General features: G+C 36.1%; 1 protein-coding gene across 1 annotated transcript in view; it reads left to right on the top strand.

Annotated features, from left to right (window-relative positions):
• LOC128877366 (serine protease filzig) overlaps window positions 1–16841 on the top strand; it is a 48643-nt gene extending 31802 nt beyond the window's left edge. The window contains exons 3-8 of the mRNA XM_054124614.1: window positions 6740–9240; window positions 10562–10997; window positions 12071–12257; window positions 12996–13261; window positions 13349–13503; window positions 15699–16841. Of these exons, the coding sequence (XP_053980589.1) occupies window positions 6740–9240; window positions 10562–10997; window positions 12071–12257; window positions 12996–13261; window positions 13349–13503; window positions 15699–15875 (3722 nt within the window). The 3' untranslated portion in view covers window positions 15876–16841. The remainder of the gene's footprint in view (window positions 1–6739; window positions 9241–10561; window positions 10998–12070; window positions 12258–12995; window positions 13262–13348; window positions 13504–15698) is intronic.
• The last annotated feature ends 7208 nt before the right edge of the window (window positions 16842–24049 follow it).

Below are 24049 nucleotides of genomic sequence, written 5' to 3'. Positions count from 1 at the left end.
CATTTATGATGTTTTGATCACTCGTATCCACAGATCACTTGGCAGTGCAAAAGATACAGAAAGGGAGTACCAATTACGACATTCGTATCAGATGAGTAGAGTAGAGCGAGCATACAACAGTGGCAACCATTCCGCAAATCATCCGCGATGTTTCACGTTTGAATAGCCGCAGCACGATCATCGTTCGCGCGTACATTGAATAGTATTGGGGTCCACGCTCGTTGCACGCGAGCACATGGTTTTTTTTTTTTTAGAATTCCCGCGAACCAACACTGACACCGAATTCCACTTACATCTCGCTTCCTTTCGAAAGTTGCGAATTCCATCGGTCGCATTTGCAAGCGCGCATCTCATTCCGCGACCCGCGTTCCCAATGCGCGACAGAAAAATTTAAATAATTCCCTCGTTGCTAGTGGCACACATACTAGACGATTCGTGTTCTGAATTCGAAGCAGCGAACACGCGGGAATATCGCGCTCGTGCGACGAGCGGTCTCCTCGAACAGCTATCTGACCGCGAGGAAAGTATCATTTTGATCATTTTGTGGTACAAAAATATACAGGAGGTCGCACAAGTTCAGTTAATCACGAAATTAAGCTTACACCATGTTGGTAATAAGTAGACTGCAGATCTTTATGCATTTATAGGAAATTTGAATGTGCAAGAAGCTACAAGAAAGGTTTCATTTTGATCATTTTGTGTTATAAAAATATACAGGAGGTCGCATAAGTTCAGTTAATCACGAAATTAAGTTTACATCATGTTGGTAATAAGTATACTACAAATGTTTGTGCATTTATAGGAAATTTGAATGTGCAAGAAGCTACAAAATCCAAACAATATGCAAGAATATAAAAAAGATTGAAAGTAAAATTCACGTTATAATATTTCCAGAATAAAATAAATTTCTATTTAGGTTCAATTCTTGTAGACATGTTCGCGAAGATTTTATTTTGCATAAAGATCCGCTGTCTAGTAATAAGTATACTACAAATGTTTATGCATTTAGTAGGACTGGAAATATGGGGAAATATATGTGGATTGGTAGAAATTCAAAAATATATAAAGCATCAATAATAAAATGCATGGTAGACTGTTCAGTAGATAAGAGGCACAAAAGATAAAGTGCAGATTGTAAATTTTGTTTGGATGTTGAAAGATCCTAATTGTAACATCCTAAGATCCTAATCACTTTCGCTACTACCGATTCGGTCGGCAAAGTAAGAGTGTTTATTTTCTTAGTAAAACAAACTTAACTGGTACTATCGCCGCTTATGTTATTTTCATATTCAACGACAATTGTTATGATGATAATTGTTATGTGATTTTGAAAATGAAATAAATTTTTACTGTCGATAGTTGTTTTAAAAGAATATGCAACATATTGATATCGCATGTGCAAGTTCAGTGAACTAGTTGAACGCTGAATGGCGCAATGGAAGCAACTTTAATGTTCCTGAAAGAATTTCCAGCGACGAGCGTTGCCGTTTCTAGGTTTCTCGGCGAGTATGGTCGTTTATTTTGCCCGCGGTATTCACCACTTTCGCGTTTTCATTTCTACGACAGTTCCACATCGTCTGTTAGGTATAATAGACATGACATCCCTGACAGGCATGGCGAACTTGTAGTCTTCCGATTTGGCTTTGGGGCATCCTTAGATCTTCTGCCTATCATGTATTGTCAATTTAAATTTAAAATGTAAAGATGGGAATATATTACTCTATAGAGTAATATAAATGTCTATTGAATATAATATAAAGTTGTTTCAGAATACAGGGTGTCCAAAAAATGTTGTAATTCCTTGAAAGGGGTGGTTCAGGAGGTGATTTGAAAACAACTTTTTCCTTACCGAAATTGTTGCCTGAGGCTTCGTTAAGCAGATATTAATAAAAATTATATTTGAAATTATATTTCGCCTATATTTGAAAATTATGATATCACAATAATTCAGAAATAAAACGGAAAATGAGATGCGTTAAGCTATTTCCGGTAGTTCTAAATGTTCTCTAATAGCTATATTTAAAAATAAAACTGGAATAAAATACTAGAATCACAGTACTGTAATTTCCCGTATTAGAAATCATACGCTAATATATGAAAAATTCAGTGTTTTGAAACATCCTAATTATTGAATTATTTACACTGACAAGGTATAATCATAACCGTTTACATTTATCTTTATGACACTGGTTATCCCACTGACACCTAGCTCGTCGAATTAGAATATCAATAAAAACATATAGTCTTTATCTATCAGAAGTCTATTTATAGAATTCTTCAATCCAGTACCAACCTACAAGAACCTGTTAACAATTTATTTACCGGGAGCCTATTTATAAACTTTTTAACTGACTTCGAAAAAGAGGAGATTATTAATCCTAGTTTTTAGCTTCTGGAATTTATTTACTATGTTGTTGACTGTTTACTTACAATGTTCAATATTTGGAAACATACTTACAGTGGGTGTAGAATGTATTCGTACACCGATCAATTTCCCAAAAAACTTTTGTGTGAAATTGTAGTTTCTTAACTTCCTTTTTTATAATCAATAATATTTTACATAGTCTCGGAAGTCTCTAAGATAGATATAGTCCAAACAACATTTACTAGTTAATATAATTTGTGAAATTAACAAAAAAAATGCGAAAAGTGGGTAAAAGTATAGTAGCTACAAGTATTTGTACGATTCTTATGACGAACTATTTACAGCAGAGTTTGTAACGTAAACACATTAGTTTATTGCTCAGTGCGAATTAGAAAACATCAAACTTCCAGGAAAGTACTTTTAAACAGTTGTGCGAATACTTATTGCTTCAATATTTCTATCGATTAATTGTTTTTTTCTTGTTAATTTCGCAACTTACATAAATAGCTATTTTTGTTGTTGTAATCTATCTATTCTAGAGATTTCCTAGAACATGTAGAATGTCATTGTTTATAAAAAATAAGTTAATAAATTACAATTTTACACAGTTTTTTTGGAAATTGATCGGTGTACGAATACTTTCTACACCCACTGTAACTTTCGATGTACCTGGTAACAGTACGGGAGAATTAATGTCAGTCTAGATAAGTATGTGTTAATGTAGAAATATTTTGTTTAAATTGCAGAGTGTTCCTAAATAGGCCGATAGATAAAGTTTCAACCGTGTCATTGATTGTCTACTTACAACACTCAATTCGATGAAACAGGAAAGGCTTTTGATATATCCGGCATATAGAAATTAATGTCAGCCTAGAATAAAATTCTCACGTACGAATGTAGAAAATCCTCTTCCAAGCTGTAGACCGTTCCTAAATAGGCCGGTAGTTAAAGTGCCAAATGCCAATGACAAATGACTTTACCTTCCCCATTTCTCTTTTCTCGTTTCATCTATGTATTAAAAGAAGTTCAAGGAAGGTATAGTAGCCACGCGTACATTTAACGAGATTCTGTGATGTAGACGGAGTTACTCAAATTAACCAGAAAACTTTAATCGAGAATATTACATTCGCTCGACTGATCCATGGAATTTCCCAAACGAGTTTGTCAACGATTCGTTGGAAAAGTAGATTCCCATGATTCGTTGGTTGGTGAAATAACCATCCACAACGGAGTCGCTTTTCCCGATAACATGGAAATTTAACGATGTGCCAGCTGCGAGAGCGAAACTTTTAATGAAGCCTCCGGAGTTCTCGATTTAACTCGGTTTTACAGTCCGACGTGTAGCTAAAAAAGACGGTTCAACTGTGAATTTCTGGGTCGTTAATCACACGACACGCAATATTCTTATTGCTGTGTTCGTGCCACTCTGTGTAAACTTGCCTAACGTGTCTCGTAATCGATACGACAGGGTGTCTAGACACATCGCTATTGCGTACACGTTTTTAGTCAATGATTCAAATGATGATATACACTCCTATTATTATTGGGTACTGAAGAGTAGAATTAAAAGATCATTTTCGGTCTTTCAAATGATCTAACGTTCGATTGGTGTGAATACAGTTATTATTTTCTTTTTCAAATCAAGCATAACGTCAATCCACAGAAGATTCTTTTGTCAAGAAAAACGTTCAATTTTATCAATTGTATCAGCTACGTAAGAAGTAAAAAATTAAACGAGTCTATTAGGGAATGAAACTTGTTCTAAATTGTGAACAAACATGATTCGTACGATAAGCACTTCGCCGTTGCTAAAAAATTACTAGTGACGAATATCATTTCGTTCACAAGTATTTATCTTAACACCATCTCCGACTTGTATTACTATTTTAGCTTGTAAAGGGTTGTGTTACAAGATACAATAAAAAAAGAGACATGTTTTCCGAGTAAAAAAGGATACGTTGAAAAAATTCCAAAAAATGAAGTTAAAAAAACCATTTTTATTTCATGGCACCATTCCTCCAAAATCATTAAAATCACACCTCAAACAACTTTCATATTAGAAAACGCAAGGTAGATATTCAAGTGGCCTCCTTAAGCTAGAACACCCTGTATAGTGACCTTCTAAACGAAAATGGATAACGATCGATAGTATCTGCGAGAAAAAGTGAACGTCCAAGCGTACCTGCGAAGTCCAATAAATCTACATACGTGTTGCTTACGAAGCACTGATTCGTAGGCGTTATCGAGTTGACGTTAACAGCGTCATAGTTTGACGCAAAACGAGAGCCTGTAACAAAATACAGATATCTGGAGCGCCGGAAGGATCCTGACGAGTATCACGGGCGATTCGCGGAGTAGGTCATTATATCGGTAGTATGCAGGTATATAAGGAGGCACGTGAAAAGCCTACATGCTTGCTCGCCTATGCCTTGACCACCTGACCAGAACCGATCACGCTAAATACTCAGCGATACCAATATACGCGAGAATCCGCTCGTAGCACGTCAAAAATATTTTTTTTTACAAATACAAATGAAGACTTCTCACATGCTCTTCTTGTTTCATCGGACCCAATTATTCCTAGTCAGATGACTGTAAAATTTCAAGAAAATAATTTCTTATCTTCCGATGTAATTCCTTCATTGGCCCAAATAATAATGAAAGTTTAAGTAGTGATAGCAAAAGTGAAGAATAAGCACGGGTAATAATTTCATCATCATCATTATTATTATCATTATTATCTTAACATATCAAGTTTACTTCGTCGTTACAATTGGTCGTTTCATAATTTTGTTTCATACATTACACTTATCTGGTTTTACACTATGATAGATGCGATGATAATAATTAATGAATTGTTTAATTACTTTGTTTTAATTAGAATGTGTGTTATGCATTGTAATAAAACGTCTAATTAAAAGAAGAGTCCGATAGATGACATTCGAATTCACTATGGACGTTTCAGGGGCTATTATCATACGTGCAAGGAATTATGTTGTTTCTTCGGTTTTCGCAAGCTTGCAGCCTTTTGAATTCAGATCTTGGAGACCTGTAACAGGCCGAATACCAATTGAATCGGTCTTTGTAAGCGTCCAGTTCTCGTTTCGTTTTCAACTCGTTCATCGTGGAACCGTTGCTATCTCGCGACTAATTGCAACCGAGTACCTCGTGTGGAATAACAAAGGTTCGTCGTTTCGGTGAACCGCTAATCGTACCAAATGAACTTTACTACAGATAATTCGAAGAACATTCAGCAAGTCCTTATAATTTGTATTAAGAATTTTTATCAAGATTGAAAAACATTTAAATTTTCTAAATGTGTTTCTCGTTGTATTCATCATGCATATATTTGTTAATCTTAGTTATACTAGTTCATTTTTCCTTTATATTATTCTCTACTTTTTACACAAAGAACGAAAACATGCACATTGACACAAAAACTACCAAGCCAGTCAGTTTTACCCATGCACGTTGAACTTCTTCAAATTGCTTAATTAAATAACACTTTTGTAACAAATTTTCAGTGACATTTACTATAATAGGAACCTAATTATATTAAATTATTAACCAAATATACAACCAATACTTTGTTATCTATCATTTAATGCTTACATCATTATATGAATTATAAAATATTATGTAAATATTAATCGAAAAATTACTCTAGTGGATAGAATAAAGGATGAATAATACTAATGTTGCCTAAATAAAAAGATATTATTGAATTACCATGTAATCATATTCTACAGATAGAACTGTGTGTTTATGATTTTTCAATAAATAAAAATTGTTGTCAAAACGAAAAATCATCAGTCGGTGAAGTGTTAACACGATCCCTTTAATTTCAATAAAAATACAGTAGTATATATAACAAGTAGGCTGCAAATGTTTATGCAAATTCATAATTGAATCTCATGAATTAAATCTTAAACGGAAGTGCATTTCATCTTCCGAACAGTATAACATGTATATTCTTATTGATCTCATATATTTTTGCATTTGTGCACGTTCTCATAACTTTCTCCATATTTCTATTTGCCATAAATGCATAAATATCTGCAAATGTTTATGGAAATTCATATTTTCACAGGTAACGAAAATGAATCGAGTCTTAAACGGGAGTATATTTCATCTTCTGAGCAGTATAACATGTATATTCTTATTGATCACATATATTTTTGCATTTACGCACGTTCTCATGAATTTCCCTATATTTTTATTTGCCATAAATGCATAAATATATCTGGCAATAGGTATACGTATACGGTCTGTAGTTCTTGTGTTAAATTCATGATCCTGACTAGAAATGTTATGCCTGGAAAATCCTTCCAGACTCTCTACATAATAAATAATCATTGTATTTATTCTTTTCAGGAAGAAGATTATTCGGCGGATACAGGATAGTGCCGAAAGCATGCCAGCCGACGATCCCGTCGCAAATCAGGTCGAGCGAGCCGGCGATATGCATGTTCAACTACGAATGTTCCCGCCGGAACGGACAAGTTGTCGGCGCTTGCATGGACGGCTTCCTCTTCGGCGCGTGCTGTCAGCTCCCGTTGAAGACTTCGGCAGCCGACAATCTCGAGAAGATACCCACAACCGATGAAATATTCAACGTGCACGAGATCGATCACGTCCCGGATATTCCTATCCTACTAAATTCAGATGGGACGCCCCTTGGAATGACGATATCTCAAACCAGCGACGTAAAAACCGAACCTCCCGCCGTCTGGAATCACCAAAATAACCAAGGGACCGCGTACACAAAAATTTCAACTTTCGACGCGCCATCGACCACGGTTAAACCAAGTTCTAGTATGAACCACTTCATGGACAGTATCGAAAACGCAGAGAAACCGCAATTGCCTGCCCAGCCTGACATAAGTCACTTGGAGGAAGATTTCCCGGCTCTGCTGGGTCAACAGAACGTCTTGGACGACCTGAGTCTTCCCAATTTGTTGACCCACTCCGACTCCAACAACGACATTCAGAGTCATCAAGATAGCTCAGCCGTGAATCCAGTTACCACTCTGCTCAGTCCCGACCAGGTACTACAGATAGCCGATCCTGTCGATCAGCTGCCAGCTTTGTTTTCGCACGGACTAGGTCAGAGCGATCACGGATCCGCCGACACGATATTGTTGAACGAGAATGGAACCGCGCTGAACGAGACGCACAACCCCGACGAACTGTTCAGGCCAAACGTGGAGTCGAGCACCGAGAGAAAACGAATCACCGAGGCTCCGACCACTCAGAAACCAAAGCCGATCGAAAACGCGACTTTCGTAGGAACCAGGAAGAAGCCACAGCACGGTAGCACCTATCACAGCGGTTCGGCGTCGCAATGGGTGAAGTTCCCGGATCATTCTGGATCCTCCAAGCCGATATCTTCCAACTTCGACGGGGAGAAATTCAGCACGTCGTCGATGACGAAAAGACCAGTTGCCACGCAGATGTACGCCAACACGCAAAGACTTACGACTGCTCCTCCGTTTTCAGAAATGACGATCGATGATTTCGAGAAGTTCGGCGCGGTAGAGGAGAGAGTATCGACGAAAAATGTAGAGGCTCTCGGTTCGCTGGACGAAAAGACAACCACGCCTATGACTACTCTGAGCGACAAGAAAGACGATCTGATTAGGGTACCGACGATCACCTACGACACACCGTCCGGTATCAAGAAGGACGACCAGGTAGATAAAGAGGAAGTGGCGATCAACCACATCATCTCTATTCTCAACGATACGAAACCCGGCTCGGGCACCACCATACAAACCCCGAATTCGTCTATCAACAAATGGGTCAGCATCGACGAAACCTCAAAACCGTCCTTGGTCAGAATTTCGTCGACGAAACCACCCGTTCCTGGACCTACCACTGCTCAATCCTTCCCTTACATATTCTACAAACCATTGCAAACGTCCAACTATTACAACTACGAGACGGTTCCCACGGAAACAACGTATGCTTCGTACTCGACGTCCAACTCCCATTCTTCGAGACCGTCGACCCAGTCGAGTTTTCCCAGCACCAACAGTTACGGTTACTCGACGAAGACGACTACGAACCCTCCGGCGCCGACGTTGATAGTCCTAGGTCTACCCGAAACGGAATTTGCTACCGAAAATACGCCACAGAAAACAGTCACGAGGAAACCGTCGGAGCCTGTTAGACCCACGGCTGGATCGGCAAGGCCCGGACCTCTAACCACGAAGAAGCCCAGCGTTTCCACGACCATAACTCACAACATCAGCACGGTAATTTCGAATGTGGCCACCAACAACGTCGTCTCAACGAGCTTCTTCAGCGTGAACGTGAAGGATGGCACGACGTCCAAGCCAACCGTGAACAACAAGTACAGCACCGAGACTATCGTCGCTGAGGAAAACTTTCAGCAGATGACGAACAGCCCCGAGAAAGTGACGACGCGGAGACCTACCATCTGGACCACTTTGGCACCGTGGTCGGACAAACCGAGCTTCTACTTGAAACCATCCACGTCCTCGTTCTTCTTTCCAAACGAGAATCTGACGCCAGTGAACACTGTTGTCGTCGACAGAGATCCTAGCTTCACGACTACGTCAGTTTTCAGACCGACCACGCCTGCTCCGCACTGCGAAGACGACACACCCGCGCCGGACGACTTGATTAATTTCCCACCTGTTCGGAATCCGAATCTGAACCTCTCCGCTCCTACCTCGCAACAGGAGAAACCGACCATTATCGAGAACTTTAACAACACCGGCTATCCGGACATCGAGATCGTGGGCGAGGACGATATTCCGACGCCTACCTTCATCGAGGACGACGTTCTGACGAATAAAGTCGACACGTTCGTCAACAAGATCGTGCAATCGCTGCAAGGCAACTTTCAGGTATATTTACGACACTTTTTATGGCGTATGGAACGCTTTATTAAAAGCAAGACACTTTAAACTCTTCGCAGACGAATTTTGTAAGGAGAACGAAAATTGATTTAAGGGGGTCATCCCGTATGGCGGCCGTTTCTTTTTTAAGGTTTTCTCGGAATTTTTTATAGCGAAATGAAAAAGTTCGATGAAGAAAGTCGTTTGTGTACACATTTACAATATCATCATCATAAACAATTTATTGTATACGTAATCTTTTTCAAAATTAATCCTATCAGTTGTCATGTTTAAATAATTTGGATAATCTATCCGCATCTAATTATTGCTTACAGTAGGAGATCGCGATAGTCTCATCATATTGCTTCAATATTTACTTGATTTACACGCTTGACTCGTTGAGCTGTGTTAGGAATCACACGATGGTCGAGAATGTCGGTTCGATAATCCTCTGTTGTCTTATCGTAAGCAACGAATAGGCGCAGATAGATAACCTACTAGATTGAAAATGATAATCGTTGTTTACTATGAAAAGATCGATCTACCGACCTGTATTCGTCAAACATTCTCTATTTAATTCAACGAGGACTATTTTGCCATGCTTTGAGTCACCTTTTAAAAACACTCTTCTCTTCATTTTCATTATATTAAAAAAATTGTAGAAAGTGTTTAGCTCCAGATATTGCATTAATACCTATGATTTTTAATATTAGGAGATGACTATCTATATATTTTAAAGAATCAGGAAAATCGTTTCCTACTGTGTCAACATGTAGTGGTAAAATTGTAATAAACATAGTTAGTAGAATATTCAATACACTTCAGAGTTAATATTTTCCATTCTTGTCTTCTATATACGAGGGTCTGCTATCAAAATTATTATTCAAGAAATTGTTTATAAAGTTCACAAAGGTTTAGCAAAACAGAGAAATGATGCAGTTAATGGATAGGAAAGTAATAATTATTTACATAAAACATTAAAATATGAATTAATCGATGAATAAATTAGTATTTCATCCAAGTGTTTCAAGTGATCACTTTATTTTTGTAAACACTTTTATATGAAGTTCCAAATCCAGAAAGAGTTATGTAATTTATTAGAGATACGATTATACCCCTAAAATTCTATACTAGAATTCCTGGAGCATAATTGTATTACCAATTCTCTTAAAATCATTCTTCTTCGATATTAATTTCATATTTATGAATTATGAATTTATGAAAGAATTGCCAACTTCTTCACACTGTAGTTCAGGTTAACGAAAGTAGCGTCAACTAATAAGATTGAAATAAATCTTCAAGGCAGCACTAACTTTAACGTTTTTTATAGGACCTCAAAGATGTCGTTTACAATCGCGTGAACACGACGTCAGTAACGCCAACCAGTGTAACGAGGAGACCAACGACCACTACCAAAAAACCCGTGCGAAGACCAGCGTCAACGTCGAAGCCTTCTCTCAGCACAACGCGGAGACCAGCGACTACGAAGAGGCCAACGAATCGTCCGACACCGTTGAAACCGTTGGTGACGGAGAAACCAGGTCGTCCATCGAAACCGACCACTCTGAAACCGAGACCAACCTCGTCTAGCATCACTACGAAGAAACCCCAAGTCACAACGAAACGTACTAGACCGACCAAAAGGCCCACCACAACGCCAGCTACCAGCACGGAAGCAATAGTCGTCGAAGAAGAAGAAACTAGTCCTTCCACCACGGTCGAAACTATCACGGGCTCGACTCCATCTTCCACTGACTTGCGATCGCGTAAGTATCAGCACTCTTCATCAGACCGCGCATTAGGCTATCCCAAAAGTTTCTTTCGTTTTATTTAGCGAGTAATAAGTCAATTGTGTATTGTTGTTTGGAGAACGTTTAAAGCATTCGACAATTCACGAACTGAACATCGCGGATATTCATCAATCACGGTCCATCTCTGTAACGAATGATTTTCATCTACCAGATTGAAATTAGCAATATTGGACATGACAATCTATAATAACTGCGAACTGCTTTAACATTTGGAGTACTACTCCCATAATGCAAATTTGGTTTGCAGTATTATTGCCACTGTTGATTTTTTTAAGACAATCTCAGTAATATTAGAATTCTTAGAAAAATCTTAGAAAAATGGAACCAAGAGTGGTAAATGTCTAAATGTACAGATCTTCACAAGCCAAGAGAAAATATTTTATCTAGTAATTCTGTTTTTTCGTTGCCAAGGAGAGACAAATCCTAATGACCTGGTTAAGAATAGGTGACATAGAACTAACTCATAGCCGTCTAATCACTAAAGAAAAACCTCCGTGTACAAACTGCAATAAAAAAATTACAGTAAAACATATACTAGAAGAATGTCCAATGCGTAATAATATACAAGAAATACGAAACCAACCAACCACCCTGAAGACCAGCTTAAATGACAAGAAATGCATATAAAAAATTATATTTTATTTACAAAGGACAAAAATATCCAAAGAAATATAAACAAGAACTAACAAGACACTATAACTTTTTAAAATATACGTTTAATGCTAAATAGTATTTATAATTATTGTTAAGATGTAAGAATTAGTTATTTTAACCATAAGTCATTTCGTATGTATTTTGATTATATTATAGCTCACATATGTATATAAATATTGAACATGTAACATACAGTGGTTGGTAATGCCTTACAAACTGATGCGACAATAAATAAATAAATATATATATGTATATAGTTTTCGTCAAATTATAACCAAAGTTCTCGATGAATGAACCAGTTTGATTTGAAAAGTGGAGCTTTTAAAAATGAAATGAAATGTTTGAAATGCAAATCAATTGAATTCGTTTCACAGAATGTGGCATAAGACCTCTGATCAGGGAAGGCAAAATAGTTGGCGGCAAAGCGGCGGCGTTTGGCAAATGGCCGTGGCAAGTTTTGATTCGCGAGGCTACTTGGCTCGGTCTGTTCACGAAAAACAAGTGCGGCGGGGTCCTCATCACGGACAAATACGTCGTAACAGCTGCTCACTGTCAACCAGGGTAAGGAATCGTCCTTCATTCCTATTTGCACTATGATTCTTTAATTTAAAATTGATAGAATTTTTAGAAGCTATACCATCATATGTAGATGACCGAAAAAGGGCACAGTTTGAGATTATTTTGTGGGTAAAATATACATCGTAACATATTAATAATAAATTACAGTGAAGTTTTAATGTAATATAAAATATTTCATCTATTTCGACAAATACAAGTTTTGGAAAATTCAATAATTATTACCGCTGAGAATTTTATGTATGTATACGACAAAGCAAAATAGATCAGATTGTCTTTTGCAACAATATTTTTTTTTACCCTAGAAAAAATATATAATAAAGATTCAAAAATTCATAATCAAAGCAATTTTAAAAGACAAATAAAAACAGGAGAAATGAAACCAAGTATACATAGCTACCTCTGGTCTAAAATCATAGAATTAGTTTTGATGCTAATAAACTTGGCCCTTCAAAAATAATCTCACATATGGTTTGGGATCATTAGCATAAAAATAATTCATTTATTTGATCAAGAATTTTTCAAGTATTATATTTCATCTGGTTAGAGACTCTTTTAAAATCATTTTTTACATCGCATATCAACAATTACATCAATTTCATTTCAAATTAATTTAAGTAAACGTATCACAAAGCAGAAATTCTCTCCTGTTTAGACAGTTGCCATTGCAAAAGCTTGAAAACCATTGCAATTAAATTATTCCTTATTTCGAAATTTGTACAGGTTCCTAGCAACCCTCGTGGCCGTTTTCGGGGAATTCGATTTGTCCAGCGAATTGGAAAAGAAACGCAGCGTGACGAGAAACGTTCGACGAGTGATCGTCAACAGAGGTTACGATCCTGCGACGTTTGAAAACGACCTGGCGCTTCTGGAATTGGAATCGCCGGTGCAATTCGACGAACACATCGTGCCGATTTGCATGCCCGAAGATGGCATAGATTATACTGGAAGAATGGCCACGGTTACGGGTTGGGGACGATTGACGTACAGTGAGTACCACATTTCTGTTCCCTATAACAGTACGATAAGCATATGTTCAAGAACGACCTTAAGCGTTTTAACACGACGACTTACAGATGGCGGAGTACCATCCATGCTGCAGGAAGTCCAGGTGCCCATAATAAAGAATTCCGTTTGTCAGGAAATGTTCCAGTCAGGCGGACATTCCAAGCTAATCCTCGACAGTTTCTTGTGCGCTGGTTACGCTACTGGCGAGAGAGATTCTTGCGAGGTATTTTTTTCAAGGCTACTTAATTACCTGACAGCAACCATTAGCTTATTACTTTTCCCATCCTTCGACGTTTTGCAATCTGATCCTTCGCAAGAAAGAGGACGAGTACGAAGGAAAATCCATTATCGAAATTTGCGATATTCGAACGTTCTAATATTGAAACGGAACACGTTCTTGTAGAAGCAAGAAACAAAATTAATTTCAGTCGTGACTATGTAAAATAGTGTTATACAGAAAATGGTATAGAGAGTATTCTCCGGCTAGTGCGACGCAAACTAACATGGGAACATGTGATAATCATCGATGTTAATGGAACTTTTGCGTGAGCTAATTCTTACAAAAGTATTCGACAAGTACTTTTTTTTATCCATAAAAGTTCATAGCGACGGAGTGAAAACAGCGTCTTAAGGCGAGAAACCACATTAGGAGTCCAAGTATGAAGTGTTTTTGTAACTTTGAGAATTGTTTAGGTATATTTGAAACTGCTCTTGATAATTCTTTCAATTTATTTCGCAAAGAAGTCTTTAACATATGACGTTCTGTTTAAACAATATTTTTTCAATCCGTAGGAATTATATTTCGAAAATATATGCTATAGCGAACAACTGATATCGCAAAGATCTCTGTATGAAATTGAGTTAAAAAATTACAAAATGTATTTTAAAAAATACCCAAAATATTATCAAAGTTAAAAACACATTAGGAAAATTTTTTTTCTGTAAACAAAATCTCGAAGAACACTTAATTGGTTTCCACCATAAAGATTTCAAAAAACTTATTTATGATCAATATTTCTAAAGTGATCAAAAAACGTGATTTAAAACTTGAAACATTTGTATCAATTGTTCTTGCAAATTGTTTTGATTATTTTGAAAAAACAATTAGGTTTGGAACATTCAAAGATAAAAATGACCACATGCTTCGATTGATCGTTGAAGTAATATATTTTCTTTGTCAAAGTTTGATCCAAAATATCATTTTCAAACAATTATCAAAGAAAAATGTATTTTGTCGCAAACATAAGTTTGAATGCATATATATTTTATCTGTTTCGACTCGTTAACGTCAGAGTCCTATTCAATAATATACACTAAAGAACATTAAGCTTTATTCGAAAATAAAGATTAAAAAGAAACAGTATAGTAAACTGCTTATGCAAAACTAAAAGAGCAAGAAATTTATTGTACTATTTTAATGGAAAAGATGAAAAACATAAAATTATAGATTACGATTTTTAATTGAAAACGAAACTCACTTACTATGTCCACAAGATTAAAAGTTCGAGAAATTACAAAGTGGCGCGATCAATATTCATTGATCTCACCATAAAATAATATCATCATCTAAAATCGCAGTGTACGAAATAAAAAAAAAATATTTCAAGTGTTTTCCTTGAATCTTTTTTTGCTTACGACGAGAACAGAGGGTAGTTTGATTGATCATCCTAAATATGCAAATTAATAACATATAAACATTTAAACTGCGTCTGTACTTGAAAGATTGCGAGGTGCGCAGTAAATTGAGCTTATAATGATTCCACACAACTTTATCTTGTGTTCTGAAACAATAATGCCTCTCCTTTTTAAAAAATTGATTTGACCTAACACGATTTCCAAGCCATTTCCTTAAATATTTTATACGTGACTATACATAAACAATATTCACATTTTTACCACATTTTAAAAATTAATACTGCTATTATATAGTAGTTACTGAGAATTCCCTTATTCGAAAACTCTTACCTACCCATTTTACATGACATTTGTGTAACATATTCATTAAATTGTTCAAGTTTAGTAACTCACAATACTTAATCGATTATATCCAGCATTTTTTACACAATTTTTAAACTAAATATATCTAGTCCTTTATTTCATCTTACACGGTTATCGGTTAACATGGAACCCCTTACCTCCCATTTTAATATAGGAAACATATTTTTCTTACGAGAACTTCTAGTAAAGATATCTACTGCATAAAAAATGATTTAGGTGTAATTTTATATTTTTGTTTACTTACACCATTTATTTAAATCTATACTTGTGTCGAACTATGTAGATCGATTATGTCGTTGTTCTTGATTCGAATGTATCATTCAAAAATCCCTATTATTGAATTCTGAAATAACGAAAGTTCTAAATCCAGACTTCATTTCATTTGGTTCGCCCATGTTAAGTTTCTCAATCTTTTTTCAGGGTGACAGCGGCGGACCATTGGTAATGCAACGACCAGATGGAAGATGGTTTTTGGTAGGCACTGTATCGCATGGAATAAAGTGCGCCGCACCCTATCTACCTGGTGTCTACATGAGGACGACTTTCTTCAAACCTTGGCTACAAGGTGTCACCGGGCTCAAAGGATCAGGGAACTAATGGTCCCCGGGCAACGCGACGTGGCATCGACGATACCGTGCCACTTGTATAAATGTACAAAGGAAGACTAATTTATTTCCTTCGATGTAGATTGAGGTATATCGATTAAGAGACTAAAAACAAACGAACACGAATGTATCTCGAATACTATTCGGAACTTTAAATAATATCCTTGGATGTCGAATTCGGAAAATATAATCCACAAGATGTCCGCAAAGTATACTGCTGTTCGAATTCTGTGTCGAGATAACTTCTATCTTCGATAAAATTTTATTATTCTATGTGAATTTTAAAGGATTCGTGTTACTCAGTGGATATAGGAGCAATAAACGTTGCATCCTTGACACGAAAATGATTACTTTAATTCATTTCATTGCTTGCATCGAGATCTTTCGAATACTATTATAGGAATGTTTTCAATTTACTATTGAGCACTATTATAGCAATAACCAAATTAAGAATGTTAGAAAATTCAGATGCTGTAATCAAGAATCCTGATAGAAATGTTAGATTTAAATGTATTTTCACGTTTTTGTTACTCTTTTCGACGTACTAAAATCTGTAATTATAACTGCAATATTTGATAACATTTTAATAATAATCAATATAATTTCTTTCGATCCTGCAACGAGTTGATGATTCAATTTAGATTTGCATACATTGCAACATTGAGTGACTGTTCCAAGAATTTAGAAAAGAGAAAAAACAAAAGGACGAAAAAAGGATACTTGTCGATCATTTAAACTTCGAAATAGTATCGTGATCAATAATTTTGAACATTCTTATCGATATACGAGAAACTAATGCGTATTTACATGTGTATCCAGGCATTGAACGTGTTGTGTGTTTCGTGTACATATACTCGAGTACGCCTCAGGCGCACTATACATATGTATGCAATTACGCGTTGCGAGTTGCTTATTTATTTCGTTGTTAGCTGTTATTTATTAAACTCATTTTTATACGAGATAACGACGTTTCATTTGCATCCCAACACCACGACAACGTTAACAAACAAGTTAGTGTCAAAGAAAATACCGGTCGTTTTGATATAACCATTTCAGAGCTGACCAAAAAATTATGTCTAAAGCAAAAAATGTCGACTTAAAATTATAACTATATAATTTTATAATTTAGATATAATTTAGTAAGATTTAAGAATAACGTATAAACATAGAAGGCTTGGGTTTTTTCCATATATTATACAGGGTGTCCCATCTAATTCTTACATCTTAAATATCTCGCTTTTTTTCATTAGGGGAAAATGTCATAGGAAAACATTGTTTACGAACAAACAAAAGAAGTTGATTAATAATTCTTTGGTAGAGGACAGACACTCGTACATGCGTGTCTTAAAACTAACCAGACTAAACTAAGGTTCCCACAAGCAATACCAAGCTACGATAATTAAGGGAAATGTTACTACACAAGCAAAAATAGGAGGGATACGTGACACGAACGCGCGATCTCGAGAACCATATCGATCGAAGGATCGTCGAAGAATGAGCTCTCGATGTTCGCATACTTGTTTGGGGCGCGGCCGTGGCTCGCTTGTGCCTCTCGAAGTAGAGAAGGGAAGTGCGATTACAGTGCGATATTACAGAAACATCGTTCCAACCCTTTCACTTTGGGGTGGACCACCCCTACCACTGCCCCCCTCCCTTCAGCTCTGGGGCAGTTTTCGAAACGGGACCTTTTCGGCATTCATCCTTAACGTATCAAGAACAAACATGGCGAATTTCATCGTCCTACGATGTATGGAAGTGCTCCCTTATGAAGGGGGTTGAAAATTTGGGGGCTGTTCCACCCCCCAAAGGGTGCCTATGAGGTGCACGGTATAGGTGATACCATTTTCTCGATCAGGGGGGTCCAGAGAATGCATTGAGCTAAAAATCGAGACCGTCGTCCAAAAATTGTGGATTTTAGAGGGGGTGGGAGGTTGTGGGGGGTGGGTTTGTCCGAGATGGATTTCAAGGGGTGCATTTTGTAGTAGGCATCAAGGAGAGTCGCCCCAACGGTTTTTTTGAATTTTTCAACCCCTTCCGTCATCCCTGGCCTGTTTTAAAGAGGCGTTTTTCTACACCCTCCCCTTTAGGGAGGTGAATTAACCCCTTCGCGTCAACCCTCGTCAATGCAACTTTACACACGCCTAGGGGACACTTCAAAAGTACTCCTCACGCAGTTTCATTTCAATCGGTTGAAAACTTCCATAGTTACGACGGTTTGAAAAAGTATCCCGCTAATTGTTGGTAGTAGTGTAGTTATCACACATTACAAGTATGTACAATTTGCAGTCCAGTTATTACATTGAAAATAATAATAGTTCACTCGACATATCGTTGTCCGGCATTATAATAGTTAAACGGGTCTGAAAAATGTTCATGTTTCGCGCAAGATAGGAAAACGAACCTTAAGCCGATGATAAGAATCTTCTAATAACCCGCTACACACCTGTAGAATAACTAGCGTGCGTGTTAATGCTGGAAAGTTCAGCCAACGTGGACGAAGTTTCTTGGAAATCTTGGAACCTGTTACGTCTGTTGGCACGCGACAGTTAATACTAAGTAATGCAGCCATCTGGGTACGATATGTATTATTTTTATTTATGCGAGCACGAAAAAGGGTCAGGTTAATCTCGGAAAGCCAGGCGTATTGCGAGACGTACGATGTACACGCAAAAAGTAAAAACGAGGGGGACTTTTAATTATTCTCTAGCATGTTGGCGTGTTCCCGGTTTTATTTCGCCACCGTCTACGTACTTGGTTTCGATCTTGATTTCCGTCTCAGTTCTCCCCATTGAGAAAACGGTGTCTGAATAAATCACGCGACTACGCCTTGTAAATAGATGTTACGCGTGTTACGTAAAGGGCGCACTTTGGCATTTCCACGATCATGTTTGCGCGCTCGTAGCCCCCTGTAAGGGCAGGCATGTTTGCAAGAAATATCTGAGAACGCGTATCTGTCAGAAGCACATGACCGTGATGCAGTGCTACACAAAGGCAAACAAGACCTACGGGAAACCGTTCAGAGAAGAATTTCAAATTCTTTATGTCCTCGGCAATGCACGGTGAGTCGTGAAATTATTGGCACGCGCAAGAAGTAACAAGTATGTGAACGATAACAGAAAATAGTAAAATAATTTTCTATGCTTTTTATTAAAACACTATAGTTGCTACTTGTGAGCTTAAAAGACTATGAAATAAAGAAAACGTTATCATTTATTGAAACAATTCCAAGCATTACGGATTGACTATAAAAAGAAATAAAGATTCGATTGAAAATATTTAAAATGAAATTTGGGTAGGATATTATCATGAAATTTTGACTGATTGTTTCATGTATTGAAACAAAACAAAATTTTTCCTTGTATTACTTATCTAATAAAATTATTAGAATGTCATATGTATTCTACGAGAAATAATTAATCTTCTCTTGTCTTCGTCTAGTATTTTTTGTACAAGGTATAAACCGTTATAATGATCAGTTAACATATCAGCGAAGAAAATTATCAAATTACCATGGAGAGAAACGGAGTAGAAACTACAGTAGTTTAGATGTAAGAAGTAGCGTAGTCAATTTTCATTAAAAAAGTGGAAAATCATATAGAGAAATCGAAAGTACTATAAATAAACATTACCATAACTGAAGCAATACTTCAAAAAATATTTCAAACAAAAGTTGTGCATCTCGATGAGATATGAAATTGTTGTCAAAGATATTTTTTCGAATCAATTAATGGTATTAAGGCCACCATCATTTTTTTAAATGGAACCATCGAATTTTGTTTACAGTTTATGAAATCTGACGTTTAACTTGACGGTGTGGATGTCAGGAAGTAAAATTCAAAAAAAAGTTTTAAATCATAATATCGAAAGCAAACAATTTTTTATTCAATATTTAAATATTTAAGGACTCCCAACATTCGTGGAAACAATTTGAAATGCTATGACAGTAAAATGAGAAATATTTTTATTCGTGTTTTATAACTCAAATTATTGTCTTTGAGTCGCGAAAATTACTCAAAACATTTCAAAACAGCTTTATACCACGTGTTTGAATTTTTTTTATCATTTCTTCATAGGTCAATTTTTTGATAATATATATTAAATTATCTTTAACGTAAGAATGGTGCCTTGTTTTTTTTTCGCGAAAGTTACTCTATATAGCTTAGTTCACAGCTGCGAGACTGGCTATACATAATTTATTTTGAATGTGCTTCAAGCAAAACTGAAATTATCATATCGATCACGTTTTTGGACAAAATTTTCAAACGACTCTAACTCAGTGAAAAAAAGTGGCAGATTATTCTGGGTTGTCGGGATTGGTACCTCTTCATAAGACAAACAAACTTCAAGGATTAGAAATGAAACAAATTTGACGGCATAAATTTCGTAAAACAATATAGTGCAAAATTGAGAAATTAATGAAAGTTAGTCACATGTTTTCTATGGTCGTACAACTATTTATAAAATGATAGCACATATATGAGATTTGTAGGTTCATTTCACATATATATCTCCAATATTTTCCAATAATTGCCATATCAAAATATTTGACGGTGATCCTATCTTAAAATATTTCAAAATTAACAAAGTCGTAATGCATTTTTAAAAATTTTAATTTTTTAACGACTCCCTGTCTTCTCAGATAGCTTACAAATTTGACGAAATCTTCAGAAAATTGCTTTTTTTTTATCATACCTTCCACTAAAAACGTCCATATGATAGTTAAAATATTAAAATTGAATGTTGAATATTGAATTCCAAATCTAAAAGTTCTGTGGATTTACCCTTAACTATATCTTGTAATACCCTTTGTGTAATAATGGGTTATTTCCGATTACTGAAATAAATACAAAAAATAGACTCCAGGTATTTCTCATGTTTATACAGCGGATCTTTATGCAAAATAAAATCTTTGCAAATGTACTAATAAAAATTGTACCTAAATAGGAATTTATTTCACCTTAAAAATATTATAATATGAACCTCACTTCCAATATTTCTTTATACTATTCCATAGCGTTCGCGTTTAGTCGTTCCTTGCACATTCAAATTTGTTTATAAATGCATAAAAATCATCTACTCGTGATATATCGGCTCTGAGGTACTAAGAGGTTTAAAGAATGGAACAATCGCGGAAAAATATTCAATTACGGAATCGAAAGCCGCTCTGAAAGGATTAACGAAGAGTATCTGATCTACCTTCGCGCGGACAAGTACAGGTGTGCTAACCGTGAGCCATGTAGGCAGCAAATATATGGAGCAGGATCGACCGCCCGGTAGAACATCAGGACACCTTGGATCAATACGACCAAGAGAGACCGAAACAATGGCCGTCCAACTGCGCCGACGGGGACAGAGCTAACCACCTACACGATATGCGCCCGTTCAACGCGGCGCTGCTATGTCCTGGGTGAGGATGCAATTTTCTCGGTCTCTTCCATCTCCGTTTAAACAACTATAACCGGAAAAGCTTTCAAAATAAAGCTAGAACTTTCCTCGCAAAAAGTGTGTTGCGAACGCTCTCGCTTAAAATAGACGCCCGACGATACAGTTCTTCAACGCTGATTCGCGGAAATCCTTCCAGAATTTTCGCGCATGTTGAAAACAAAACGATTGAAGCTGTTCGAGGCTGTGATCGAGGATTCCATTCGTATCGCATTTACGAAGCAAACAAACGGAATCGTTCGCTGCGTTGATTTAACGAGAAACGATCGTTCTACGTGTTGATGATTATTCCCATCGAAATTATACGCTGATGATGATAGCGTAGATACTCAAATTGACGAATCGAATAATGAGAAAGAAAAGAGGAGCGTCTCGTACTTCTATTAAGGTTGTCACGCGGAACTAAGCAAACGTGAAATTGAAATTCTGAATGGACAAATGTCACTTAAGTCCTTTCCACGAGACAATGGGGTTGAATATAAGCAGAGCTCGTCACGTAACCGAAATTTCATTGGTCCTCTGCGTTGAGATGACGTTTCGGCCAGGAATAAATCCTAGATTTGATACGCTATAGGTCTACGCAAAAAGAAGACCCGATAAACTAGTAAAAAATCGATTACAGGGTTTCGACTTTAAAGTTGTCGCAAAAATTGGAGCCTTCGGAATTAGTATTTATATACGTAACTGGTAAATGCATCCATTTTGGTCTATTTGTATATGATTAGTCCTCTTCCAACCAAATATGAGAAAAGTTTTATTGAAATAATGCATGACGAATAAAAATATTATGTCTACTCGATTATGATTCATTCGGATGAGTTTTTATTCGTTCAAACGTAAGTTCGTTTTATACATTTTGCGCATTTTATTGCATCTGTGTACAGAACCAATAAGTTGCGAATGTAAAACGTTATATCTATTTCTTATATATACTCGATCAAACATTATTCGTTCGACAAGAGGATAAATTCGTTTAATATATTTTACGCATTTGATTAATGCATTTTCATTGTATCCATTGTAATGGAACAATAGGTTACATTGGAATAATCAATTATTGGAATAATCAATGACGTATTAAATGTTTTATTAGAATAATAGATGACGAATAAAACGATCGTAGCAATTTGTGTTACGTCTACTCGATCAAAGAGTTGTTCACCTGTGAACCAGGAATCGGTAAAGTTTTATCGGAATATTAAAGGACGAATAAAAACGCTATGCAGCGATTTGTTTGTTATGTCTACTCGATCAAATAGTTATTCGGACATGCTTTTCATTAAAATAGTAGAAACAGTAGCATTAACGTCATGGAAAGCAAATTACGAAATAATATTACGAACATGCAAAGCACTCGTAAGACCCATACTTGACTATGATGTATCAATATATAGTTCAGTATCTAAAAGGATACTACACATTTTTGATCCAATCCAAGAAATTTCATTCAGATTTTCTTTAGAAATCTTCGAAACATTTTCCAATTCGAATTTCAATGCAGAGGCAGAGGAAATACCATTAGAACATATAAGGTGACAATTATCTGTAGTATTTACTATTATACATTTATTCTTCCAAAACCATTCTGAATTCGACAATTTATACATGCAAAAGACTGGAAACTAGAAATGCCCCAGATAACGCGACGACTACATTTATTATGATTAAATAAACCAACAGTTATCTTCAAATTAGCTAACTGAAACAAAGGAGAAACATTCTCAATAATATACATATTAACTCATATTCAAGGAAACCGCGTAGAAGTAAAGAAATTGTACGCCGATTCACCAATGGCTTCATAAACAATGAACATGGTGGTTGTGCAACGGTAATGAACGTTCAAGAACTGATCAATAATCTTCCTAAAGGAATATCGACCTTTATATGTGAAGCTTATTGCAATTCTACAAGTCCTGCGATACATAAAAACCTCGGAAGATAATCTTTTCGTTATATTTACTAACTCCAATCAGTTCTGCTAGCCATTAAAGATGTTAGAACCACGATAAAAAGAAGCAATTGAAGATATTCAATTAACACTAACGTTACTATGAATACAAAAAAGCATCCAAACTGAATTTATTAGGTCCATCGCATCGAGGAATCGTTGACAACTAATGACCAAACCAAGCAGCAAAATCTGCCAAAATGATGAAAAACAAACATTTGTAAAAGTCACAACTTTTAACGAAGTGAAAAATAATATTAAAAATACAGCAAAGGAGAACTGAAATCAAGAATGGATCATCACACCAACGAAAATACATCAATTCAAGAAATTAACCAATGATACTTGCTATTCCAGCCCAACCAACCAAAGAACTGTAAATCATGCTAACAATATTAACTATCAACAATATCAAACTTTTAGGCAATGCATAATAAACTTGTAATAAACTTCTCATCATAAAAGACACAATTGAAAAACGCCATGAAATAGAACAGGATCAAACAGGATCAAACAGAATTAAAACTTCCAAATGGTACACAGTTAATTCTTAACAACAAAAACTAAATCTTCAAATAAGTACATTAGTCTTTCTGGTGTGACACTCTTAAACATCAATTCTTTTTTTGGCAATTTTTGGAAGTACATATATTTAAAAATGTACTGATAAAATTTGAGTAATAAAAATAAATGTAAAGTAATAGATATTATAGTGAAATCAAACATATGTAAAGTTTTAGACGCGTTTATCTCGAAACATCATTTTTTCCATC

Source organism: Hylaeus volcanicus, chromosome 5, assembly GCF_026283585.1.
Source record: "Hylaeus volcanicus isolate JK05 chromosome 5, UHH_iyHylVolc1.0_haploid, whole genome shotgun sequence".
Lineage (NCBI taxonomy): Eukaryota > Metazoa > Arthropoda > Insecta > Hymenoptera > Colletidae > Hylaeus > Hylaeus volcanicus.
This window is presented reverse-complemented; position numbering and strand designations above follow the sequence as displayed.